A 27,394-nucleotide genomic window follows, 5' to 3' on the forward strand; every position below is an offset into this window, starting at 1 on the left:
GATTATGAACATGGTAGTACTAGCGAACCTCAGCCAGCGGTTAGATTAGAAGAACCAATTAGAACGGATGTAGATTATGGTGTAGGTACTGAGCAGATGGTAAATGATCATTTTAGAGGGGAAGATTTACCCAATGCACAAGCTAGGAGATTTTATGATATGTTGGATGCTGGAAAGCAACCATTGTACGAAGGTTGCAGAGATGGTCATTCAGCTTTATCATCTGCTACAAGATTGATGGGCATTAAAACAGATTATAATTTGGCTGAAGACTGTGTGGATGCGATTGCTGATTTTGTAAAAGGTATTCTACCCGAGGATAATGTAGCTCCTGGTTCATACTACGAGGTTCAGAAACTCGTAGCTGGTCTTGGTTTATCGTATCAGGTAATAGATGTATGCAGCGACAACTGCATGATTTATTGGAGGGCGGATGAACAGCGGGTTACATGCAAATTTTGTGGGAAGCCTCGTTATAAAGATACGAGTGGAAGAGTTCCAGTGCCATATAAAAGGATGTGGTATTTGCCTTTGACGGAAAGGTTGCAGAGGTTGTATCTGTCTGAACGCACAGCGCAACCAATGAGATGGCATGCGGAGCACTCAACAGATGGTGAGATCAGACATCCTTCAGATGCAAAAGCGTGGAAGCATTTCCAATCAAAGTATCCCGACTTTGCGTATGAGAGAAGAAATGTCTACCTTGGATTATGTACTGATGGTTTCAGTCCGTTTGGCAAGAGTGGAAGACAGTATTCTCTATGGCCCGTCATTCTTACACCATACAACCTACCCCCAAACTTGTGCTTGCGACGAGAGTTTTTGTTTCTCTCGATTCTCGTTCCCGGACCAGAGCATCCTAAGAGATCACTTGATGTGTTTCTTCAGCCACTAATATATGAGTTGCAACAACTATGGGCTCAAGGTGCTGAAACATACGATGTTTCGTGTAAAGAAAACTTTCAAATGCGGGCAGTACTAATGTGGACAATAAGTGATTTTCCAGCATATGGTATGTTGTCTGGATGGACAACGCATGGAAGGCTATCATGTCCATATTGTCAAGATAACACTGATGCTTTCCAACTAAAACACGGAAGGAAAACGTGTTGGTTTGACTGTCACAGGAGATTCCTACCACCTGATCATCCATATCGTAGGAGTAGGAATTTGTTTACGAAGAACAAGAGGGTGTTTGACAGTCCACCTCCGAAAATTTGTGGGAAAGATTTGAAGATACAACTAAGAGATTTTGGTGCAGAAAGGACGCCAGACGTCGGTGGACATGAGCGTTTTCCGGTAGATGCTGTTGGAGAACTACATAACTGGCACAAAAAAAGTATTTTCTGGGATTTGCCATACTGGGAGGATCATCTGCTAAGGCATAATTTAGATGTCATGCATATTGAGAAGAACTTTTTTGACAATCTCATGAACACGATCCTTAATGTTCAAGGTAAAACAAAGGATAATTTGAAGTCAAGACTGGATTTAGTCGATATATGCGCTCGTTCAGAACTTCATGTTGATGAGAATGGTAGGGCTCCTTTTCCCATATACCGACTTGATGCAGAGGGAAAAGATGCGTTCTTTGATTGGATTTCAAACGATGTGGAATTTCCAGACGGTTACGCATCTAATTTGCGTAACTGTATCGACAGAAAGGAAGGAAAGTTTACTGGCTTGAAAAGCCACGATTGCCATGTAATGATGCAGCGCCTCCTTCCGTTTGCCTTCAAGGAACTATTACCACGAAATGTTCATGAAGCAATTGCAGGGATAAGTGGTTTCTTCCGCGATTTATGCACGAGATCAGTGACTCTTGAAGGTATTGAAAATTTGAAGACTAACATAGCCGTGATTCAGTGCAACCTTGAGAAGATATTTCCTCCTTCATTTTTTGATGTTATGGAGCATCTTGTTATTCACCTGGCAAGAGAATTGGAACTTGGTGGTCCTGTGCAGTATAGATGGATGTATCTGTATGAGCGGTATATGTTCCATTTGAAGAAGATGGTGAAAAATTTAAGTAGGGTGGAAGGTTCTATAGTCGCACAGATGATCAATGAAGAAACTTCAAACTTTGCCGAGTACTACTTTCCAGCAGAAGTTCAGACCAAAAACAGAAGACCTGCTCGGCATGATGATAGAGGCGAACGGGCAACATATCATGTTACGGTTCCAGACATTTTCACAGACGTTGGGCGACTTAGCGGAAAACCAAAGGACCGTCGACTTACTGAGCAGGAGCGCAGTCATTTGCAAACATATTTGCTCACCAACTGCGAAGACGTTCTTCAATATGAGAGGTAAATAAATTAGCTTACAAATTTTTATTTTAACAAGTTGAAATTTAAATCTTAATTAATTACATTATTGTCATCATATGTACAGGATTTTCATGGCAGAAAAGCGGTTCGAATATAGATACGCCACAGAGGACGAACTAGAAGAAATGAAGCAGAGAGATTTTGCTAGATGGATGTTTACTTATGTGAGTGCTTTAAACAAATTAAAATATCATTTATCACATATTTATACTAATTCACATTTATTGATATAACATATATATGTGCTATTAATAGGTGTCTGCTGGTTTGGCCAGAGGTGAAACATTTGACGATTGGATACGCGAGATGGTCGTTGGACCAAACTTTGTTGTGAAGTCATATCCGAGATTTTGTACTCGAGGATATGCATTCACAACTCAGAAGAGGAGACGTTCGAGTACGACTTATGATGCTGGCGTTTGTTCTGCATCAGGAGATGATGTATACTACGGACACATACATGAGATTTTGGAAATCAAGTATTTGGGCATGGTTGGATTGCGCTGTACTGTTTTCTATTGTGATTGGCACGACAACACTCCAGATCGAGGTGTGAGAACAGATGCATTTGGTGTTACATCAGTAAATTCGAGGCGAAAGCTGCAATATTATGATCCTTTCATTCTTGCTTCTCAGGCCGATCAGGTAATTAAATGTTAATTATTCAGAATGATTCATCATCATGTGTATTAATTTATAATTTTTCTAAATGTTACAGGTTTGTTATATCAAGTACCCCCGGGTAAGGAACAGAGATGATCCATGGGTTACTGTTACAAGACTCAACCCGAGAGGCCGAGTTCAGGGAAGTTCTGAGCTGGAAGACCCACTACAACCAAGCACATCCGGCAACTTAAGTGCAGCAGAAGATTTAGCTGGAGTTGGCCTTGTAGTCGATTTAACCGACTTCGGAGAGGAAGCCGTCGTTCACGTAGAGGATGAACCAGTGATTGGAGAGTTTCACCAAGATCCAGATTCAGATTCATCTAGTGATGATGACTCGGAAACAGAATACCATTGATTTTTTTTTTTTAAAGAAATACCGAGGAAATTCCGAGGAACACTTGATATAACCTCTTTCCTCGGATATTAGTTATTTGGTTTATCTAGCAAGGCAAAGCTGAATACGAATTAAAAACTACTCAAAACACAACCAAATAAAACGAAGAAACCATGTAAAAGATATAAGAACTCATAATTAAGAAAAATCATAAAATAAAAAACTAAGTTCAAAACTAAGTTCAAAATTAACCGAAAAAAAAACATAGCTCCTACTCCTCGTCTCCTGTTCTAGATGTTCCTGCATCTTTGGCTCTCTTAGACCTCTTTCTTACCCTGTGTGTACCACTCGAACCCGAACCAGAGCTGGATGGAGAGTTGTCCCGATGAACTACATCATCCTTTTGGCAACGACACGGCCTGATACGTGAAATGGCAGCCCAGATCTTGTGTAGCATGTCGTTGTTTGTCTTTATGCTCTGATCTCTCCAATGTTGTTGCTGGCGCGAAGTGGCGTTCGGTGGAAGCTCTTGCAGCTTGTACTGGCTGGAGTCTGATGGGAGTAGCTGATGGGGTTGTGAATCATCTGGAATGGCTTGTGCAGCCTCATCTTCTCCTTCTTCATCATCCACGGCCTTGCCTTTGGTCTGATATTTTGGCGTGAAGAAGGATGGCTTGTCTACTAGTGCGGTAGCAGGGGGTAGGAACTCAACTGCAGCCTCTGAAAGTAGAGCAGTCAGGCCGATCTGAGGCAGGTGGCAGTAGAGTGTTTTCTTCGCTCGGTCCTGGAATACGTAGACGTAAGGACCATCCCGATGGATCCTCGAGTGGGGACCAGCTATGAACTCCTTACTTACTAGATTTTTGACATCCAGGTAGTTCCAAGCAATGTTGTTCGATCTGTCCAGTGCTACCTGATGGTTCTCGCAGTCTACACCCACATGTGTAAGGATCCGAGTAATCACTGCACCAAATCCACATGCACGGCTCTTGGATTTGGTTACTTTCCCCTTGTATCCTGCTAAGTTTGCGGCCAGCACCGCTCCCATGTTGAAGGCAGTAGCAGGTGGGAATGTAGAGTTTCCAAATGCCGGTAGCAAATGCCTCACACCTTGGTACAGGAGGCACAACTCCCATTGCGTGACTGATGCGGCTGTGGTTGTCCCGTATAGCAATGAGCCAATGAGGCGTGTGGCATATCTCAGTACTGGGCTCCGGATAAGTGACTCCTTTGCCTGAGAAGATCTATAAACCCCTGTGCCAATCGTTTCCCAGAAGTTCAACAGCTCTGAAGTCCAATAAAGACCAGATGTCCTCTCCCCTGCACTCAATCCAAATAATCCGCAGAGGTCTGTGAAAGATACCTCAAAGTATTTTTTCTGCACTACGAATGCCAGAAAACCTTCCTGATGGCTATCATCGGGATGGCTGACGTATGCGGATGCTATGAACTGGCGTACCAACTCCGGATAAGTGGGTTCGTTGAGGTTGCATAGTTGGCCTAGACCCATGTTCTGGAACAGCCCTTCAATGTCTGATTTGATTCCCAATATTGTCATCGTCTCAGGACATGCTAGTTGTGTAGCCGGAACGGCTACCTTCTTCATGTTGTTGTAGTGGGTGCTATCAGACTTATCCCACTTCTTTGGCCTTTGCTTCTCTCGCTGAGACAAACCCTCTTCTTGTGTGTTCTTCTTTGCTGATGTTTTCGGGCGGTTCATTCTCTACAAAAAAAAACCAAATTGAAAAAAATTCTCAATCCCTAAATCATCTCAAATCCTGTTCCAAACTCGTTGATCACAGACAATTGTGTTCTATTTCATGTTTAAACATCTGTTTCATACATATTTGATCAAGGAATCAACACGGAAATAAGAAATTCAAAAAACCCAAAAAATTGCTCAAGAACACGATTTGAGAATGTGGAGATTCGCGGAGTATACCTGTCTTAGGGTGAAAACGAGTGTAGGAATCAGGTAGAGCTCAAAAAATCAAGGGGAATAGAGCCCAAAATTGTTCAAATCGGATGATTATAGAGAGAGAAAAAGGGGGGGTCGAATTATAGGGGAAATCGGAGGAGATGAGAGTTCTGAGGTTTAGATCCAAAAAGTTTGGGTTTTGCCTTATAATTCTGTTCGCACACGCATCGATCGATGCGTTTTTTTACATAAACGCATCGATCGATCCGTTTATAACAAAACATACAAGATTTTCCGAGGATATTCCGAGGAAGGCTTCAGATTTTGTTCGATCGATCGATGGTATAATCCAATCGATCGATCACATTCTACCGGCTTTCGTCCATCTGGTGATCGATCGATGCGTTTTTTTATATAAACCCATCGATCGATCCGTTTATAACAAAACGTACAAGATTTTCCGAGGATATTCCGAGGAAGGTCTGAGATTTTGTTCGATCGATCGATTTTATAATCTAATCGATCGATCACATTCTTACGGCTTTCGTCCATCTGGTGATCGATCGATGCGTTTTTGTACAAAAACGCATCGATCGATCCGTTTAGAAAAAAACGTACAAGATTGAATCCCCAAACACTAGTTCCTCGGAATTTCCTCGGAATATTCCGAGGGAATTCCGAGGAACCTTTGAGATTTTGTTCGATCGATCGATGGTATAATCTAATCGATCGATCACATTCTTACGGCTTTCGTCCATCTGGTGATCGATCGATGTGTTTTGTACAAAAAACTCATCGATCGATTCGTTTATAAAAAAACGTACAAGATTGAAACCCCAAACACTAGTTCCTCGGAAATTTCTCGGAATATTCCGACGGAATTACGAGGAAGAAAAGGGTTTCCTCGGATTCCCTCGGAATAGTCTGAGGAAATTCCGAGGAAATAGGGGTTTTAAACCGAAAACAACGTTTTGCGGTTTGAATAACACCTATATAACCCTTATTAAGTGTCTTACGTTAATTATGAAGTCTAAAATTTGTTCCTTACCCCTTAATTAACACTTTTCCGATTGTATGAACGAAATCCCACAACATAAGAGAAACACTTATACGTTTTAATGAACGGTATAGGGAATACTTTCAATTAGTTTTGAAATTTGTTATTTCATAGTTTATGCTAATCTATACAAAGAATCCTCAATGGTATACATTACAATTGTATAAGAAATGAAAAACCCCAAAAAAAATTGATGTTTTGAAACCCCAAACACTAGTTCCTCGGTATTTCCTCGGAATATTCCGAGGAAATTCCGACGGATACTTTACTATCCGTCGGAATTTCCTCGGCATATATTTTCATTTTACCGGGCAAATATTTCGCGAAAATTGAAATTAGAATTCCGACGGAATTCCGACGGAAAATATCCGTCGGACCCTAGGTTTTATAACCACGAGCCACTTCTTCTTCCCCATTTCTCTCTTCTTCCTCTGCGCGACTCCTCTCTTTTTTCTCCGGCGATTTCCCCCTGAAATCCGACGATATCTCCGGCGATCTCCCCCTTTTCTTACACAAATCATGTAAGGACCCTATCTCACTCTCTTAGGTTCTATTTGTTAGGTTTTTGTGGAGTTTTGATAGATTTTTGTTAAGGTAATTGGTTAGGACTGTGATTTTTTGTTGTATAATAGGTTTAGAATTGTGATTTGGTTGAATAATTTGTTTTGTTGAATTGATTTATAATTTTTTAATAATTTTTTTATTTTTTTGTATTTATAAAATCGATTTTAGTATATAAAATCGATTTTTGTATTTTACAAAACGATTTTTCTATATAAATTCGATTTTTTGGGTTTTACAAAATCTTTTTTGTATATAAATTCGATTTTTCGGATTTTACAAAACATTTTTTAATATCTATACAACTTTTTTTGTGATTAAAAACTATTATTTGGGATTTAAAAATATTTTTAATATATATATATTATTAAAACTATTTTTTTTATATTATTGAACTATTTTTTATTTATCAAAACTATTTTTTTTATTAGAACTATTTTTATATATTTATTAAATATTTTTAATATCTATAAGTCTTTTTTTGTGATTAAATTATTTGAGACTTTTAAAAAAAAAAAAAATTTATATATTTCTGTATTTATTAAATATATTTTTTTTAATTTACAGGTCTCATGATGATCAGATCCGGCCTCGACAGCGTCGTGGTCGTGGTGGTACGGGGAGCCAGTCTCGGGATTCCAGCCATTTTCAGGATTCCCCTTCGCCCCACAGCTCCAACCAGACATCTCCCTCTGCTGCACCCGCTCCTGCTCCTCTCGCTCCCGCTGCTGCATCCGCTCCTCCTCCTCCGGGTCCTCCGGGAGTGATGAGTGTTGCGGAGTTGGTTCAACAGCCCGGTCGTGACCATCTTCCGTATCTCACTCCGTATCCACATGGACAGAGTCAAACATGGTAATTAAACATTTTTTTTCTTTAAATTTGGATTCATTATTAACCGTTTGTTCTTTTTATTAGGTTCAACCGATCCGGGAACGGGATCAGTGCATGGATCAACCGTATGATGTACTCGGCCCTCGACAGGGGACATCCGACTTTCACTCACTTCCCTACCGACAAGCAGGTTCTGTGGTTTCGTCAGTTTGCGGTAAGTATTCTAATTTTTTACTTATATTTTTAATCTTTAATATAAATTTTCTACTAATTGTGTTTTTTTTTCAGCAAGAGTTCAACTGGAATTCCGATGAGACGCTCTTTATCTATCACCACTTCGTCCATAAAGTTATGGACAACTATGGGAAGCAGATCCACGAGTGGAAGAAGAAGTGGGAAATCAATAAGGTTCGATTTAATTTATTAAACAATTTTTTAATTTATTAAACTATTTTTAAATTTAATAAACTATTTTTTTTTTTATTAAAAGGTCCCAAAGTCGATGAACGACACGGTCTGGAAGGAGTTGTGTGCGCATTGGGATAAGGAAGAGACGAAAGAAACTTCTTCCACCAACTCCACCAACCGCAGGAGCGACCGTAAAGGGAAGGGCATCTACAAGCATAACTTGGGTGCTCAATCTATTGCCACTCTGGGAGATCGCATGGTAAGTTCAAACGTGTTTTCTTCAATTATTTGAGTTTCAGAATTTTAATTTATTGTGCATTTCTTCTAATTTCTAATGTTTCTTTAATTTATGTTTTTTTTCAAGGTGGAAGAAAATGATGGCGAGCCGGTTGATGATCTCGCCCTAATGAGGAGGGCGTATACCAACAAGAAGACCGGCCAGATTGATGACGGTCTTGTGAGGGACGTGGTCGACCTGGTCCAAACTCAGGTGGTAGACGAAGTGTCTCAGCTTCAAACCGAGGATGACGCTTCGACGGCTTCAACCAACTTGTCCCGGTTTCGAATCAACGAAATCGTTGAATCCGTAAGTTCTTTTTTTTAAAGTTCAATTCATTTATTTTTGGTTTAAATTTGTAAATTTGGCTATTTTCTATTCAGTCGGTTCCAAAGAAGAAGGGACGTTTGGTCGGTTTGGGTCGTCGCACCCGGTCGGTTCCTCCTTCTTCTGCACCACCGCCCTTTGTTGATCCAGAAGTACTTACGGCTCTGTTGAAGGACAAAGATGATCGTATATCTTTGTTGGAGACCCAGATGGCGGCTCAACAGGCGGGCTATGAGGCACAGAGGAGGCTGAACCAGCAAATGATGGAGATGATGCAGAGGATGTACCCGAACGAGGTGTTCCCGGACGTGCCAGACCCGTAGTTTTTTTTTTTTTCCAAAAACTCGGAATGTTTTATTTTTATTTGTGAAACTTTGAATATTAATTAATATGATTTCAATTTTAATTTTAATTTCATATTTTCGAATTTAAATTTCAGAAATTTTATTTTTTTAAAAAAATTAATATTTTTTACATTCCGAAGAAATTAATTATATTTTTAACGCGATCGATCGATGCGTTTTTGGACATAAATCCATCGATCGATCTGTTTACAAAAAAACGTTCGGTATATTCCGAGGGACCTGTTCCTCGGAATATACCGAGGAACTGTTCCCTCGGTATATACTGAGGGACATTTCCCTCGGAATATTCCGAGGAATATGTCCGTCGGTATATTCCTATCGATCGAGGTATATATGTCCAAAAACGCATCGATCGATGAACGTCCGAGGAAATATCCCGACGAAGTTCTCCCTCGGTATATTCCGAGGACATTTCCGACAAACTAGTGATCCTCGGAATTTCCTCGAAAGTTTGTTTCCTCGGAATTCCGTCGGAAAATTCCGAGGGATTTCCGAGGAAAGAAGAAATTCCGAGGAATTATTTCCGACGACTTGTTTCGTCGGTATGTCGTCGGAATAACGATATTCCGACGAAATTCCGACGATTTTTTCCCTCAGAATCCTTGCTGTTTTCTTGTAGTGTGGCGACTCTACCTCATATTTTTGGTTATGGATCTACAATCCTAGATCTACAATTTTATTTTAGGTTTTTTAGGGTTCTTCATGTTCTGGGTTTCTTTTAAATATATTTTAGGATTCTCATGTTTTATATTTGAAAGATTCTTGTACGGTTTGTGTTTTTATTCATTTCATCTTCAGATATGGATCCAATATAACTAAGTATTATTGACTCAATTGAACTTAGTATAACTAACTCAATAGTACTTAGTACTACAAAGTATAACCAGTAGAACTTAGTCGAATTCAATATAACTAACTCATAAGTAGAATTCAATATTACTCGGTATTACTAGTATAACCAGTAAAACTTGGTATAACTCAGTAGTACGCATTATAACAGTTATAACCAGCATAACTACATAGAACTCGGTATAACTACATTTAGTAATACTCAATATGACTCAGTAGAACTCGGTATAACTACACTCAGTATAACTCGGTATAATCAGTATAACTTGTATAACCAGTATAATTCAGTAGAACTAAACATCAGTATTATCCAGTATAACGAAGTACAACTTAGTATAACTAAGGAAAACTATACGGTATAATATAGTATCTGAAATTTGAAATTTTGAAATTATGAAATTTTGAAATTTGAAATTAAAATTTTTTTAAAAAAAAATATTAATTTTTCAAAAATAATAAAATGACAAAATCGGGTTTACATGTTTCATTAAAGCAATAAGGGTATAGGAGATTTTAGAGGCCCATAGGAGATTGTCTCTAAAGAAATAGGGACATGGGAAAAGTTGGCTCAGACGATTGGCCAAGACCTTGGATACAACCTTGTAGAGGATGTTACAGCAAGATATGGGCCTAAAATCTTTCATAGTTTCTGCTCCTTGGATCTTCGGTATGAGGGTTAAGATCGTGGCATTCACTCCTTTCGGAAGGAAACCATAGAGAAAGAAAGATTGTACCGCAGTAATGAAAGATTACAGACCAGGCAGCTTTATAGAATTCAACAGGGTAACCGTCCGGTCCCGGCGCTTTGTTTGCCGGCATGGAGAAGAGCACATTTCTTATCTCAGCTTCAGAAATGGGGTGAACCAGTAGCTCAGCAGTGTGAGCAGGACAACGGAACTCGATCAAGTTCAAGAGAGTCTCTGCAATATCACCGTGAGTAGAGACCACATTCGTGTAGAGGAACCGGGCGAAGTGATCAGCTGCTGCAACTTTTATTGCCTGAGGATCTGTAATAATCTCACCAGAAGGTAAGACCAGACGCCGGATCGCATTGAATGTGGTTCTACTCTGCACAATTTTATGAAAAAAAATTATGTTCTGGTCGCCAATTTCATATTTTCTTTCTTTTTTCGTTTATTATAGATTTTAATTTACAGAGTTACTAATTTGCAATATCTGTTCTTCCTGTTATAGTAAAGTTACTACAAAATTCACCTGGTTTAAAGAAGCTTGTGCTACACGTAACGGACCTGAAGTGCATACAGTTTATTACCGGAAAATTCTTTTGTACCATGCAAGCTAATATTTCTCATATTTCTTTCACCTTTTTTGTATATAGGATTGATATTTTGTTAAAAAAAAGAAATCAAATGTGTTAATATGATTCTGAGTAACACTTTTATATGCTCTACAGGATTGTGATCTGGAAAGATATTTAGATTCACAAGGCTTTTTTTTTTTTTTGAAAATAGATTCACAAGGCTTGAATTGGGATCATCAAAATATGAGGCGTTTCCTTCCACAATTGGTTTTCGTTACAAAAAGCAACTTTGATACTGGAACTCGTGGCTTCGTTCATAGAATTGGTGCTGAAAAACGTAGAGACGCTAGTTCTAGGGTTCAAATTTTACTATTGGTATAATTATATTTGATTAAAGTAAGCCTTAAATGGATACGAATTTAAAGCAAACCTACTATAATGTACTGTAGAGAATTTTTTTTTTAAAAGATAAATTTCTTATATTATATTATTTAGAAATCAAGGGGCGTATTTTCTCCATTGGTTTGACTATTTGAGTAAGAATCATGATACGGTTAGTAAAAAATAGATATATCTATTTGCTTTAAATTATCAGGTACTATACTTCTCATTACTGGGGATAAGGACTTTGCAACTCCTATATGGACATGAGACACCGAGGGTTTAAAATCCTCCTAGGCATAAGACATCCTAACACCATCGAACTTAGAAGGAGTGCTGATATCTCATGGGACATTCTTGATATGGCTCAAGGACCCTTACCGCCCCCCTTACGTGGCAATGATTTCCGCAATTGTAAGCTCTCTCTCTCTCTCTCATGTATTCACAAGTTTTGAATTTCATCTAATCAATTGATGGTCTTATTTTCTAGTCCCAATGAAGCATCCCAAAGCCCGTCTTACTGGTGACTTACGAAAGCGATTGACAGCTGTGTTTTGGGATATGGACAAAGCACCTGTTTCGTATAGTACTACTACAAAAGAACTGTGGGACAAGATTTCTGCTATTCTGTGTAAACTTGAGTGTTGTCTTTATCCCAGACAGATCATTGGATATGGCAGTGAAGGATCGCTTAAAATCTTAGACGAAGCTCCGGGCGCACAACTATGGGAACAAAATACAGTGCTGAGGCTTGTCCGCAAAAGAGAGCTGCGTTGTTCATATTCATATTGTGACGATGTCTTTCAGGAGAAAGATGCAGGTAACTGACTTAATTTATTTTGTTGTTGTTGTTTTTTTTTTTGTTTTCATTATGATCTAACCATAAAATTTTTTTTAATACCTTCCAGGGCCAAAGGAGGATAAAGCTGAACTTCTGATAACCTCCGATCCGGATTTCACTTTCACAATGGCCTCACTGAAAAAAAAGAAACTTCACAGTGATATTAGCCCGACCCAAAGGCGAAGAAGATTCTAGTGAAAAGCTTGAAGAACATGAGGAATATGCAGATCACGTATTGGATTGGTAGCTAGAAAAGGGAAAATATTAGCTTGTTAACTAGAATTTTACAATTAATTTTCTAGATATTTTTGTCGCTTGTTGCTTATGAGTTGTCTCGAGTTTCCCAGTCCAACGCATTTCCTTTGTTCCCTAAACATAACCAATCCCATCAAGATTATTATGAACTACAAACAAGAGACACATGATCAACTAACTAACAACCTTAAACCGAAGAACCAAACACACCACCATCAGAATCACAAGTTAGCATCTTCTCTGGTTTCTTTCTATGTTTTCGGGTGGAGGTTTTCTTTCACGCTTTAGTGTATCATGTTTGCGTCTTCCACTTCTTCTTTTGGATCCTCTTGCTCTGGTCTCCTCTTATGGAAAGCTTCTTTCTTCTCTTCTGCACTTCTTCTTCTATGACCAACCACTATTCTCTCCTCAGAGAACTCAACCACATTCGGAAGCAAATCATAGTCTTTTTCGCTCTCACTGAGCTCACCTCTATCTTTTCCTTCTGTATCCTTCTTGGCCAATGCTTCCTCCAGTAAACTTGGTCAACTGATCCTGTTTCACCCTGAGAAAATCGTTCTCATGAACAAGGCTCTGAAACTCGGTTTCTTTATCCAACATCTTCTCAATTAGTTTAAAGCTGAAGAATAAATCACTACGTCTTCGACCTCTTAATTCAACCCATCTCTCATCTCGGATTCTTTCTTCCACGCTGCATCAGCTTCTTCTTTAGTCCTTTTCACCAAATTACCCAATCTATTCATTTCTTAACTCATTGAAGAAACTTCTTCATCAAATTTCTTCACGTGATTAACCAAACCTGCTTCCCTCATTTCCTAATCCACCACTGAGCTCTCCAACTCTCTCACTTGGTTTGCTCCACCGCACATATATATAAGAAGTACATCGATCTCATGTCTTGCATCCTCAAGCATCTTCTCGTACTTGTAGCTTGTTGCTTTGATGGCCAGCTTCAGATCTTCTACTTGTGTTTCGTAATCCTCCTCCTCCTCATCACCTTGACTCAACAACTTTTCTTTCAACTTGCGTGCTTCACTCTGACACTTCGTGCAATGCTGAAGCTAGACTCTCCTCCATAGATTTATTACTCTTCTCCTCTTCCTCATTCGAACTCTCCAGCTCTGATAATAACTTGATTTACTCTTCCAAGAGCATTTGAACACTACAAGTAGCGTCTTGCTCCTTCTTTAACGCCTGATTCTTCTCCTCCTTCACAGTTTCAATCTCGTTCTCGTCCTTCTTTGATAATTCTTCTTCCGCAACACTTATAGCCTCTCTTCAGACTCCTCAAGATATCCTCCTTTCTCCTAGCAACCAGCGTCTCCAATAACCTGATTTTCTCCTTAAGATCAGTAACTTCAGACTCGCAATCTATCATTGCTTTCTTCCACGCCACTCTTCAGCAGCGCCCGTTTGCATAAGACTCTTGCCGTTTTTGCAGCTTCTAAGTCAGCCTTAAGCCTCTCAACGATCATCTCTAGCTCCTTAACCTCTCTTTTCAAAACAAGTATCTCCCGCTCCTTGTTGGAGATGGTTTCCTCAAGCAAAGCCTTCAACCGTATCAACTCCGATGTCAAGATGGTCCACTTTCTCTGCGTGGATAGCAGCCAATCTCGTTATAGCATCATCTGCTTGACTCTGGCATCATTAGCTGCTAACAATTCTTGACTGACATTCTCCAGCTCCCAGCTGGTTGCCAAAAGAAGAGAAGCCGAATCAGAAGCATATGATCCATCTTTATATAATTAAAACCAACACAATTATGAAAATCTCAGCTCTCATACAACATATCACAACAAATATTATACAAGAAGCATCATTTGAATTAACCAACGCTTGTAGCTAAAAACAGAATATTTCCCATTCAAAGACAAACCAAAATAAAACAGTACATTTGTTGACCAACAAAATCTCTAGAAGTACTGTAAGGTGTGAATGAAGTATGTATATAAATTTCCGACCTCTGATTGGTTTTCCATTCAGGAAGGCACCTTTCCCTTGGATCCATCTATTGGTCTCTGGCTCTTGATTCAAAAACTTATATGATCCATCTTTATATGATTGGAACAACACAATTATTAAAACCTCAGCTCACATGGAACACATCACAACAGAATATTTTCCGTTCAAAGATAAACCAAAATAAAACAGTCTAAATAAACAACACTGGTTAAATAGAATAATTAAGAAACAAGAACTAAGAGACGTGTCTCTCTCTCCCACAGATACAAGAACAAAACAGAAATCAAAGCCTCTTGACAGAGAATAAAGGACTTAAAAACAAAGATTATTATAAGCCCCGCATTGCATCAATAATTTATAGTTTCTTCCCCTTCAAGTAAGAGAGTTTTTCTGAATCTCCATTAGCCTTGTGCTAAGATATTCCAGGCTAGCATCTTCAACCGATTCATCAGAATTTAATAAGAGAAAACTGTAACCTCTCACTTTCAAAGCGAGACAAGCAGTGAGGGTTTCCTCTGAGAGATTATCAGAGATTAACATCAAAGTTGATACTGATGGTTCTGGATTCTTCCGTGCCCATATAAGAATGTGATGTACAATAGTATTAGCTATTGTATCTTTATCTCCTGGAAAAAAGAGATCATAAACAAGTTATAAAAAGAGAAAAGAGTGTGAAGAGGGTAGTTAAAATTAGATTGAACCTTTGGTTAGGAAGGTCGGCATCCCATCCATCAACTCAGGCGAAGGTTGGGTATCAGTATAAGCCAAGAAGGCATTAACCGCACCCTGAAATCTTTTGTCCCAGTTTGGGCATTCCTCGACGTTCCATAAGACGCATATTTCACGCATGTCAAAGCACTGCAATGTTTCACCAAACCAAGGCATAAGCCATACGAAGCATCATGGCTAGTATAATTTATTAGATCGTACAATAGTTTTACCCAAAACAAACCAACAGATAAAAATTTTGAACAAGAAGATGTACTATAGTTTTAAATCATTGAAATCCTCAACAAATCCCAGAAAAAAGCAACCCTATAAAAACCAAACCAACATATATAACAGAATCAAATTGCAATAAACAATTTGGAGGAAGAGAAAGTGAGAGAAGTCTTACGGGATAGGGGCGGCATCGTTTGGTCGAGAGAGAAGAAGACCTAGAGAAAGAAAAAAAAAAAAGGGTTTTATCGTGAGATTAATTATTAAGATGCACTAAATCCTTTTACGGCTTAATGTTTTTAAATAGGACTAGAGGTATCACCGCGCTACCGGTTTGTTTGTCTATAAAACTTGCATGTATATTTTTAATATTAAACTTAAAAGGAAAAAATTTAATTACATAACTTATTTGTTTTGATACAATATTTAACAGATCAGAAAGATTATTTTGAAAAAATATAAGTTTTTTCTTTGAAATATTGTTAATTTATATTTTAATATATATTTTAGATTTAGACATAGTTAAAAATTCTATTAATCTTTTAGTAATCATGTTAAATTTTATTAAAAGTTCAAATACTCTATATTTAATAAATTTTTAATATTTTCTATTATTTTATGTTTCATATATTTCTTTATAAGTAATCTGATTTAATTTTTAAACTATTATTTGAATAATAGGTAAATGACCTTCATTTCATATATATATATATATATATATATATATATATTCATAAATGTGTAATCATTTTGAATACTTAAATCTGTAAAGTTTGATAACCAATAAAAATTATTCAATAATCTTTAATTTGAAACTATAGTTTTTCAATATTAAAATTTGTTTGGTATTTACTATTTTTTAAATAATAATGTACTAAAAAATATGTGAAATCTGGAGATTTCAATGACAATGATTCCATGTTTAGATACTACGTAAAAGTACTTTGGATAGATTATGTGTATTTCAAATATGCAGATGTTATTAGTCATTGTTGTTGTGTATAACATTGCAATATTGTTTTGTATGTTAGAGTAGAAACATACTTCCATTACTATTTTACACTCTTAAATTAATTATTAATTATTAAACAGTTTAAAATGGAGTTAAAATAGCGGAAATCAGAATATAAATTTTTCGAGATTTGAAAAACTTTCTCATATTTGATCGATTGGTGATGTTCTAACCTAAATTGATCTTTACAGAAAATTATTTCATAATGCATTGATTGGTGACTAAATTGAACTTTACACAAAATTATTTGGTATAACATTATAAATAAATGATGGAAAATTAATCTAATGGTATATATAAACTAGAAATAACAACTAAAATAATTACGGAAAATTTCTCAAATTACTCTTTTAAGATTTAATAACTCACAAAGAGGAACATGACTAAAACATGTTTCATTAAAGAAGTAAAAGGTCATTCTACCTTTATTTTATAGATTTAAATATAATAATTATTTAAATAAAAATACAATAATACTTTTTATTTTTGAATAATACAGTTTTGAATTCGAAATTTTTTATTTTTTCAGATTTTTCAATATTTTAACTTGAAATTCCAAATTATTACTGAAACTAAAAAATTTTATGTTGAAATTGTGTAGTTTGTTTCAAAGAAAAATCATGTACACACCCCTCTAATTTTATCCATAATTATATATTAGTTAACCATAGAAGTATAAATGTCTATTTATCTTTTAATGAAATCTCTTTTTGTCATTTTGACCATTGAATGCTATATTTGTAACAAAAAAATTTTAGGTCATCCAAAAAAACTTCTCAGAAAAATATTTGTAATGAGCTAATCAAAAGCCACAAACATATTTTAATTTTTACTTTAATAGTATGATGATTTGTTTCAGTGGTACACACCAAAAGCCACAAAGTTTCATCAATTATTTACTTTATTTAGTATATACAAATCTTGTATGTTCTGACAAACGTTTTGACATAACTTTATTTTAATTTATTTTGATATCAATTTTACAAAACATTTAGAGTAGCCATCAAAGTAACTCTTAAGATAATTTTTAATTTTATTTTTACTGAATTTTAATTTTTATTTATAAATATGATTTCTTTATTTGTTTGGGCAGTTAATTTTTCTTAGTCATCTTGTTTTGTTATTTTATAGTATGTTCTGTTTTAAGTAAAATTAATGAATACATTAATTATATCATAATTATTTTATATATGACCAGATTTTCTTAGGTTTTTTATTAATTTTATATTAATTTATAATTTATACTTGGTTATATGGATAATAATACACTCTATATGCATATCAAAATTAAGATAAACCTAATATTATTTATTAATTAAAATCTATTGTCTCTTGATATGTTAAAAATGTATATATTTAACTTACATTACCAGGTTGTGTGCATTGTTATCCTAATCTAACATTTGTGCCTTACATAATTACTTTATCAATATTGAGATTTGAGAGTATAATTAATATTTACATGCAAGAACACTTATGAAAACAATAACTTTATGCTAATATACTAAAGTGAAACGCCTGACGTTGCTTTTTTAGCCAGCGAAGTGGAGATCGAAGGAAGGAGGAGCATCGTATACGTCAGCTACGGTTTAATAAATTAATAATCGAAGTTTGTTTTCTTTTTATTGCAAAGGAATATGACATGGCAATTTGAAAATATATGGTGGGCTGATTTTCTTTCCTGATGTGGACAACCTCTTCTTTCAAGTTATTCTCCTTTTAGTGTAGTATAGATGTCTTTCCTTTTTGTTTTTAATGTTTCCAAAAAAAAAAGAGTAAATATCCATTTTTTTAGAAAATGTAATTGAATTTATATTTTGGAAATTTATAATTTTTATTAATGATTTATAAAGCAAGTATGAACTTTATTAAACATTAACAGTTATTATAATAGTTTATAAGCTTATATAAATAACTTACAATCTCTTACCACAAAAAGAGCTTCACGAAAAGGTGGTCTTGGTGTGTCACACACCCAAAAGAAGAAAGGTTTTTGCGAGAGATGCACTGAATTAGTTTCTAACTTGTACGTTTGTGTAGTTGATGACGAACGACAAGTTCAAAAGTGTGGAGCATAGGGTGCTTGCAAACAAAGTTGGACCGAGGATATCAGTAGCTTGCTTTTTCAGCCCGAGTATGATTCCGAATTCAACAGTTTACAGACCAATCAAAGAGCTTGTGTCTGAAGAAAACCCACCAAAATACAGAGTTCACTGTACCTTAGTACTCAAAAGGGATACATTGAGAAAGGTCTCGATTGAACATCGCATTTATAGAATTACAAGATATGAAAATAAAAAAAAAAAACACTTACAAAGAGTAGAGCTTCTTGTTTGATGTATGATGTAGCAGAGAACTAGAGTAAACTGTGTGTTTATCAGTCGCTTGCAACTGTTGTGTTAGAATCTTTAACCATGTATTAAGTATATGATGTGATTTACACATTTAGATAGTGGTTTATTCATAACCGGCTTGTACCGGATAGTTTATGGTTTGTATCTTGTAACTTTACAATTAGCAGAAACATTATTGATATTTCCAAATCCTCTCATCGTCGAGCTGAATTTCTGTTCAATCTCAAGTTTACCAAAATGGTATCAGAGCAAAGAAACACCTGATTTCACGCTCCGCTTCGTTCTGTTTCCGCTTGATTCGATCTTCAGTTTCATTGATCAAGCTTGGATTTCGTTTTTCAGATCAAATCATCTTCATCGAGCCCTAATCTCTTCGGGTAGAGTTTCAATTTCTCTGGATCGAGCTTGGATTCTTCAGTTATCAGCTTGATTATCAGATTTGAGCTCTATTTTTTTTTTTTCTTTTCGAGATTGGATTTCCTCGATTGTTCTGATTTGGTTATGTGAAGCGATTCGTTCGTCTTCATTCTCTCTGAGTTAGATTCTGGTGGAGGAGTACCAGTTTGTCAACAGAACTTGGATTATCACTTCACGATCCTCATCTATCGCTTATTCGATATCAATGGTGAAACTGGATTGCTATTTTTAGTCTCGTACAGCTTCATCGGATTCGTTGAAGATCTCTTCGCCAAAGGTTCGAGATGATCCGTTTGGTTCTTCCTCACCTCATCAAATTGCTTCTGATTGTCCAGGCCAGAGTAATTTTCGAGGTTCAACACCTGTAATCACATCTCCGAAGACTCGAGTGGAGCCTCACGGCTCAGTTTGCCGAGAATTCATGGTTCTCTCTCGGTTGTTCCACCGATCATAATACAGCTGCTTCGATGGTGATTGCTCACACGGTTGGGAGTTACATTGGTAAAGTAAGCTTGTATTCTTGGAACTCGATTTTTCTCCGGTTTTAGTCGATTGTTCAACCTACAGATGTCAAATGGACAAAGCACTTTATTGGACATTATTTTTTTAAGCCCAAATTGTACCAAGTCCAAATTGTTCAGACCAAATTGCACCATTCCAAATGGACTTTCCGTAGAGCCCAAATAGATTTTCTGCTTTAACATGCTAAATCCATAAAAACATAAGGTTTAGACGTTTTTACATATTAAGGTTCATATGTTTTACACATCCAAAGCATTGATAAGTTCATACATTAAGGTTCATTCACCAATACACAATCCAAAGCATAATCCAAAGCATAAGTAAATACATAAGATATGAGAATAGCTTGTGAAGTTCTTATGGTCCTCTTCTTCTTTATCTTCTCAGCCTCTCGGTCTCCTATCATAATGAAACACATAAGTTAATCAAGTTATCATCACACAAGCAGATACCACAAGCAGATACACATCACATCAGTTCAAGTAATCACAGACATGAAGTAACAACATTAATTATACCTTTAGGGTTTAGTTGAGTCGGATCTTCTTCTTCCTTCCACTTTCTTCTGCTTCCTCATTGGCATCTTCCTCATCTAAATCGCATCCAGCTATCAAAAACAAGAAGTTCAATCAATAGTTTCACATATCAAAGCTCAATTATCAATTCAACAAACTCACCAATCACTTCAAAACCACGAAGCCAGTTTCTAGCGCAAATCAAAGCTTAGACATTTGAGGGAAGAAGGCGGCTCCTGTACTTGCTAAGAACCCGACTTCCCACACTGAAGGATGACTCAGACGACACTGTTGTTATTGGGATGCATAGGACATCACATGCCATTCGAGATAGCTCCCTAAACCGGTTTGAATTGTTCTTCCAATACTTGATGACATCTAACTTTTGATTTGCAACCATATCAAGCACATGTTCACTCAGATACAAATCCAAAGCAAATTTCTTTGTTTCTGCTTGTTGAGAGAAGAACTCATAGAAGCCCTGCAAAGAAAGAGATTATTAAACCATCTGTTTCTACTTCTTTTGATAACTTAAATACACATCTAAAGTATTGGTTTTAAATAACTTACCCCATAACCAGCTGCTAAAGCATATGCTTCTACTTCTTGTGAACTATGCGCACTAGTATTCTTCTTGTAATCTCCATACAGCTTCAACATCCTTTTGCGTATGTAATCCATTCGGGATTTACAAGTTGCTGGATCTGAACTGTGGTAGCAGTACTCCAAAACCTTGAACTTTAGCCTAGGATCTAACACTGCTGCAATGGCTAAAATGTCGATGTACTCATCCCAGTACTTAACAAACTTCAACCTCATGGAAGCCACCATATCAGCAATCACTGTATCTTCATGGAACTCATTTGAACCCAACCAACTTTGAATTTTCCATACTTCCATGAAGTACAGATTCGCGGTAGGGTAAGAAGAGCCGGAAATGAGCTTTGTCATCTCATCAAACGGTTGTAACAAATCACAAATCAGCCTAACTCTTAACCACTCAGACTCTGTAGGTAAGCTCTTGTAACTTGCTTCGATTTCTGCAAGATTCTTAAACGCCTCTTTGTAGTGAAGAACCCTAGAAAGCATCAGATAGGTTGAGTTCCACCGCGTAGTGACATCCAAAACCAAACCGCCTTTCTTAACAATCCCAAGAGTCTCCACACAGCCTAGAAACAGCAACTCTCTAGACTCACTGACCTTGACATACTTAACGCTGTCTCTGATCTTCTCCAAGGCGTCACTTATCACCGATAATCCGTCTTGGACAATGAGATTCAGAATGTGAGCAGCACACCTGATGTGAAAGAAGTCTCCACTGCAGACTAAATCCTTTCTAAGTTGCCTCTTGAGAACTCCTTGCATGTTGTCATTAGAGGACGCATTGTCTACGGTTACTGTGAAGACCTTCTTCTGCAAACCCCATTCTTTAATCAGCTCCATTAGCTTCATGGCAATGGCCGGACCAGAATGGGGTGGAGGGAAAGCGCAAAAGGAGAGAATCTTAGCTCTAAGGTTCCACTCAGCATCGACATAATGGGCAGTAAGACAGAGATAACCTTCGATTGTTATTGCTCTCCATAAATCCGTCGTTAGACAGATCCTACCCGGAACTTCACTCAACACCTGCCTGAGCTTCATTTTCTCCCTCTCAAAGATCTTAAAAACATCTGAAACCGCCGTGTTTCGACACCAGAACTCTATGGTCGGGTTGGCATAATGCAAAGCTTCTCGAACTCTTCTGTACTCAACAAAGGCGTAAGGTAGATCATGCTCGACAATAGCCACAGCAATCATTTCTCGAAACACCAACTGATCGATCTTAGGACATGTGTTATTAGGGGTTTTAGGGCAGGTTCTTGAGTGGCGAAGAAGGGTATTGGTTCCACTTTTATGTAAGTCTAGGATGTAGAAGTGGTTACAGTAGTTGCAGACACATTTAAATTTTCCATCAGGCATCCTATCTCCTTCTATAGTAAAAAAGTTCCAGCACTTAGAGTGTCTACGCTTGTGTTTACCTTTCACCTCGGCTGTACTCATCAGAGACTCGTCCACCACAGGATTGTTCTCATCCATTTCCTGTTCTGAATCCCAATTGTCACTCGCGTAGTCATCATCATTGTTCAAACTCAATGTATCCATCTGAAAGCAATCAAAGAAAAACATCAGAGAAACCCATCTCGCAAAACAAGCAAACAAACCCATCTCGCAAAACAAGCAAACAAACCCATCAAATTATATCAAGCAAACAAACCCATCTCACAAATCCAAGCGTGAACCAAAGACGGTTACAATGAAAGCAATAGAACCACAAACCCATTAAGCGTGAACCATCAAACATTCTAAAGCAATCCCGAAAGAGCTAAATATAAGTTAAACCCATCAAGCTTACAAAGCTACAAGACACCATACCAAACTAGAACAAATCATCTATAACAAACCCATCAGATTATATCAAGCTTAACATCAAGCAAAAAGACTGAAAGTAACAAGCCATGAATCAAACAGAACATGAACGAAATAAGAGAATCAAAGACGTGCAAACCCTTTTCAGAAGTTGATCTAGAGTCGCCGAGAGAGAGAGAGAGAGAGACGGATCGAGAGTCGCCGAGAGAGAGAGAGAGAGACGGATCGAGAGTCACCGAGAGAGAGAGAGAAGACCTGATTTAACATGCAAACATAAACATTAATCAGCAAACCCATCAAAATAAACATGCAAACAAGCAAATCTGAAGCGACCAAACCTGAGAGAGTGCGAGACTGAGACTCGAGACGGACGGAGAGTCAGAAAGAAATCGAGACGGAGAGTCAGGGAGAAGTCGAGACGGAGAGTCGGAGAGTCGGAGAATCGGAGAGACGGAGAGACGGAGACGTCGGAGAATCGGAGAGACGGAGAGACGGAGACGTCGACTCCCGGAGAGAGGCTAGAGAGAGAGATTTTGAAAACCCAAATGTTGATAGAGAGAGATCCGGAGAGAGTCGACTTGAGAGAGAGAGATGAGATTTCCCCCAAATGTTGAAAACCCTAGGATTTTGAAGACTATTGGAAGCCCAAGTCCAAATGGGCAAGCCCAATAATTTTGGGTTTAATTGGTTTTTATCTAATTGGACAACTTTATTTTTTGGTCAAAAATGGTCAGTCCAATTGGATATGGACATGGTTTACTCATGGACATTAGGCCCATTTGACATCTTCCACCGGAAGTGATTCTCGGATACGGTTCTCTATCAAGACCACCGATAGTTGGTTTGCCTCTTGTTTACAGTGATATGGTATGCAAATTTCAAGTCCCCTTGCTCACCATAAATGGTGATGATATTGCTGCCTTCTGGCTTAGTTTGGCACGTAAATATGCACATAGAGAGGGGGAGCCTATGCTATCAAATCTTAATCAGAATCATGACTGTGGTGATGCTGGTGTGATGTTTTTGGATATTCTTCCTGCATTTTGCAGTATATCTGAGACAGATTCGTCAGTAGATGTGGCATCTGTTGATCTGTTATGTTACTCAAGATAAACAGCTTCCACCACAAGATTTTATCTCACACACAATACTGCAGTTGTTTTCTGCTCATATTCTATATGGTGTCTGCACCTCTGCTCGTGTCTTGTTGCAACTCAGTGCTTGTGTTACGACCTCCTCACAGTCATACTCAATTTGGTTCAGTGGATGCAAGCATGTGTGTACTTTCAAGAAGCTGAATCTCAAGTGTTTGACAACAGCGGAGTCTTGGTTTGTAGAAGATCACAAGAAGTCTTGACAAACTGCTTCTTGGGTATTGGATTGGTTCTGCAAGCTTCTGCATGATCTTCACATGGTTGATTCTGTTCTATTTTTCAGTGATAATCAAGCAGCTTTACACAGCCTTAACAAGCTAGTCCATCATGAGATGCTGTCGCAACAGAATTTGCCTCAAATCATTCCACAAAGACACAGCAGTATGCTTCTGGTTTGTTCTGGTTGGTTCATGTCCATTCTTGACTTCCTTTATGGTTCACTGCCGAGACCACCAGACATCCTTCTTGATATCAGTTTCAGTCCCCTCTACTTCATATTGTGTTCTTCATGTCCAAGATGAAATGGCTTACATCTTGAGGGGGAGTATTAAGTATATGATGTGGTTTACACATTTAGATAGTGGTTTAGTCATAACCGGCTTGTACCAGATAGTTTATGGTTTGTATATAAACACTTGTATCTTGTAACTTTACAATTAACAGAAACATTATTGATATTTCCAAATCCTCCCGTCGTCTTCTTCCTCTCGAGAGCTGAGTTTCTGTTCAATCTCAAGTTTACTAAAACCATGTTATGCTACTCTAAAAAAATGTTAAGCTACTCTGTTCTTGGAATTTGTCTACGGACAACCAATCAATGCTTCTCAAGAAATATGAAAATTGCCACAAAAAAAAAAGTTACGATAGAGTATAGATGAGGAAACTGAAGATTGAGTACGAGAAGCTTGCTTCCGAGAAGAAACGTGAAGTCTCTGATCTTTCACGAGAGAACGGTTTCGTTTGGAGTCAGCTCAAATGTATCGAACCACAAGTCATTCTCAATCACAAATCATTCTCAATCACAAATCATCCTCGAGACTCCGAAGCCCTTCTCTGTACAGACCAAGCTTCTCCGTTCCGACCAAAACCAGGAACACTTGTAAAGCCAAACCATGGAAGAATCTCGGTCTTGTCATCAACTCTAGAAGGTACTTTAAATCTTGTATCAGATGGGTTCCACTTGAATTCGATTATACAGGTTCTGCTTTGCCTGAAAAAACTAAAGAAAATGATTTTTTGGGACCAGTTTGATGTTTCTTAGGATATGTTGTTGGACCAATCTATTAAGCACAATGGCTTTAATAAAAATTGGTAATGATGAAAAGAAATAGGCCTGTGGGTGTTAACTAAAGAAGCCTTTAATGACTTTAATGAAAAAGTTTAGAGACATCCCACATCGGTTACATGAGGAGAAAACGATCAGTATATATAAGTGTACACACTTACACTAGATTAAACGGCTCAGAGGAAGAGAGAGTTTCCCGTGCCGCCGTCTGTCTCGGCGTGGGCTTTGGGTCTTGGTGGAGGAGAGGCCCAGTAAGACTATTTTTTTAGGACCAAGTTAAGCCCAACGTTTTGCCATTTATTTTGAGAAAAAACAGCATGCAATTTATCCTCTCGAAAGTTTTAAACGAGATAAGAGAGAGTCTTGAGGAATAAGTTTCGGAACTCAACTTCCCTTGATCTCCGTGAGATTCTCGCCCACGTGCAGCAGCTGTTGCGGGAAGTGGGTCTTCTCCGTCTCTTTAAATATCGCCTCTCCTCTTCCTTCATTTCAAAACTTTTTTCATATCAAAACCAGTAGCAAAAATCTCTTACCGTAAGTCAAAAATACGAGAGTGTTTCGTAGAGTTTATAGTTCGATAGAGCGATCACGAGTGAGGAAGAGAGAGTTTCCCGTGCCGCCGTCCGACTCGGCGTGGGCCTTGGGTCTTGGTGGAGGAGAGGCCCAGTAAGACTATTTTTTTAGGACCAAGTTAAGCCCAACGTTTTGCCATTTATTTTGAGAAAAAACAGCATGCAATTTATCCTCTCGAAAGTTTTAAACGAGATAAGAGAGAGTCTTGAGGAATAAGTTTCGGAACTCAACTTCCCTTGATCTCCGTGAGATTCTCGCCCACGTGCAGCAGCTGTTGCGGGAAGTGGGTCTTCTCCGTCTCTTTAAATATCGCCTCTCCTCTTCCTTCATTTCAAAACTTTTTTCATATCAAAACCAGTAGCAAAAATCCCTTACCGTAAGTCAAAAATACGAGAGTGTTTCGTAGAGTTTATAGTTCGATAGAGCGATCACGACTGAGGCGTGATTCGTCTGCCATGGTTGTATCCTGGGACTCTATATTCGTACAGTCCCGTCTCACTAACGGAGCGAATATTTTGAGTTAAGGAAAGAGATCATATCTCGACTCCATGTCTCTTAGCGAATACGATTTCTTATCATTCTTGTATTTGTTTTTTACATTCGTCTAATTTCCTTAACATCGGTTTTATTTTATCGTTTATGTCAGTCCGGTTTACCGGCTTTTACAATCTTAACTCAAAATCGCTTTATGTCTAAAGCTCGAATCGGGTTGAAGAACGATTTATAAAAACAGGTTTTGGAACCGTGTTTGCGATTTGCTTTCTAGCAATTCCGCGAAACATTTATTCTTATTTCATAACGGGGTTTGCGATTTGCTTTCTAGCACTTCCGCGAAACGTTTGTTCTTATTTCGTAACGTGTTTGCGATTTGCTTTTTAGCACTTCCGCGAAACGTTTATTATTTATTTCATTACGCTTTGCGGATCGCTTTGTAGCATTTTTCGCAAAACGTTTTTGATACTTTCTTAAAACGTTATATACATGAATCGTTTCAGTAACCGCTTTCTCAAGCGAGTTTGTGAAACATTCTAAGTCTATAAAAATGGTTTCTGCGAACGCTTCTAAGCGAGTTTGCAAAACGTTTTCTAAAGACTTATATCGATATAATTTGGTTCAAACACCAAAAATGAACATCGATTTTAGACAATTATTTTCCTTAAAATAATATATTATTTGTTGAATGGTGTACTAATCTGTTTTTTAATGTTTTCTCTACAGAAAAATGACAAACAATAACAACATCCCCATTGACACCACGGATGTCATTCAGACTCCACTCAACGCTGCAGAAACTGATGCAACTGGCGTGACAACCACTGCGACAAACATCACGGCATCTACCGCTGCAGCAACAACGAGCACTATCCTCCCTGCGGGAAATGCTGCTGATGAAACCACTCGCCGTAGCCTATTCGGTGCTGGTCTTTATCAGAAGGGTTCAGTATCAGCAACTGTAAGTGCTCCGGTGGCAGTTCAAACTCCTCCAGCTGTACGTAGCTTGTTCACTCAAGGACTGATGCCAGACAATTTTGATGGCAAAGGCTTCAAAACGTGGCAGAAGAAGATGATGTTCTTCCTAACAACGATGAAACTG

At 37.7% G+C, this 27,394-nt stretch overlaps 3 protein-coding genes and 1 pseudogene across 4 annotated transcripts; 1 reads left to right on the top strand and 3 right to left on the bottom strand.

Annotated features, from left to right (window-relative positions):
- Positions 1-11,296: 11,296 nt before the first annotated feature.
- On the top strand, positions 11,297-13,133 carry LOC125584090. The gene is made up of 3 exons (XM_048751967.1): positions 11,297-11,979; positions 12,056-12,385; positions 12,474-13,133. Exons 1-3 carry the CDS (start codon positions 11,826-11,828, stop codon positions 12,599-12,601), a joined length of 612 nt encoding a protein of 203 aa, XP_048607924.1. The 5' UTR covers positions 11,297-11,825; the 3' UTR covers positions 12,602-13,133.
- On the bottom strand, positions 12,946-14,669 carry LOC106443132 (annotated as a pseudogene).
- Positions 14,670-14,814: 145 nt separating this feature from the next.
- LOC106443133 lies at positions 14,815-15,860 on the bottom strand. 2 transcript variants are annotated; one of them, XM_013884728.3, is made up of 3 exons: positions 15,741-15,860; positions 15,325-15,481; positions 14,815-15,249 (listed from the first exon to the last, which is right to left on the bottom strand). In XM_013884728.3, the coding sequence occupies exons 2-3, from the start codon at positions 15,470-15,472 to the stop codon at positions 14,996-14,998; spliced, it is 402 nt and encodes a 133-aa protein (XP_013740182.1). In that variant the 5' UTR covers positions 15,473-15,481; positions 15,741-15,860; the 3' UTR covers positions 14,815-14,995. The 2 variants fall into 2 exon arrangements, with proteins under 2 accessions (XP_013740182.1, XP_048607925.1); XM_048751968.1 differs by lacking the exon at positions 15,741-15,860 and adding an exon at positions 15,565-15,725.
- A 4,534-nt stretch (positions 15,861-20,394) lies between these two features.
- Positions 20,395-22,587, bottom strand: LOC106441471 (zinc finger BED domain-containing protein RICESLEEPER 2-like). The gene is made up of 3 exons (XM_013883283.2): positions 20,953-22,587; positions 20,701-20,863; positions 20,395-20,474 (listed from the first exon to the last, which is right to left on the bottom strand). Exons 1-3 carry the CDS (start codon positions 22,585-22,587, stop codon positions 20,395-20,397), a joined length of 1,878 nt encoding a protein of 625 aa, XP_013738737.2.
- Positions 22,588-27,394: the final 4,807 nt, after the last annotated feature.

This window comes from Brassica napus, chromosome C3 (genome assembly GCF_020379485.1).
Source record: "Brassica napus cultivar Da-Ae chromosome C3, Da-Ae, whole genome shotgun sequence".
Lineage (NCBI taxonomy): Eukaryota > Viridiplantae > Streptophyta > Magnoliopsida > Brassicales > Brassicaceae > Brassica > Brassica napus.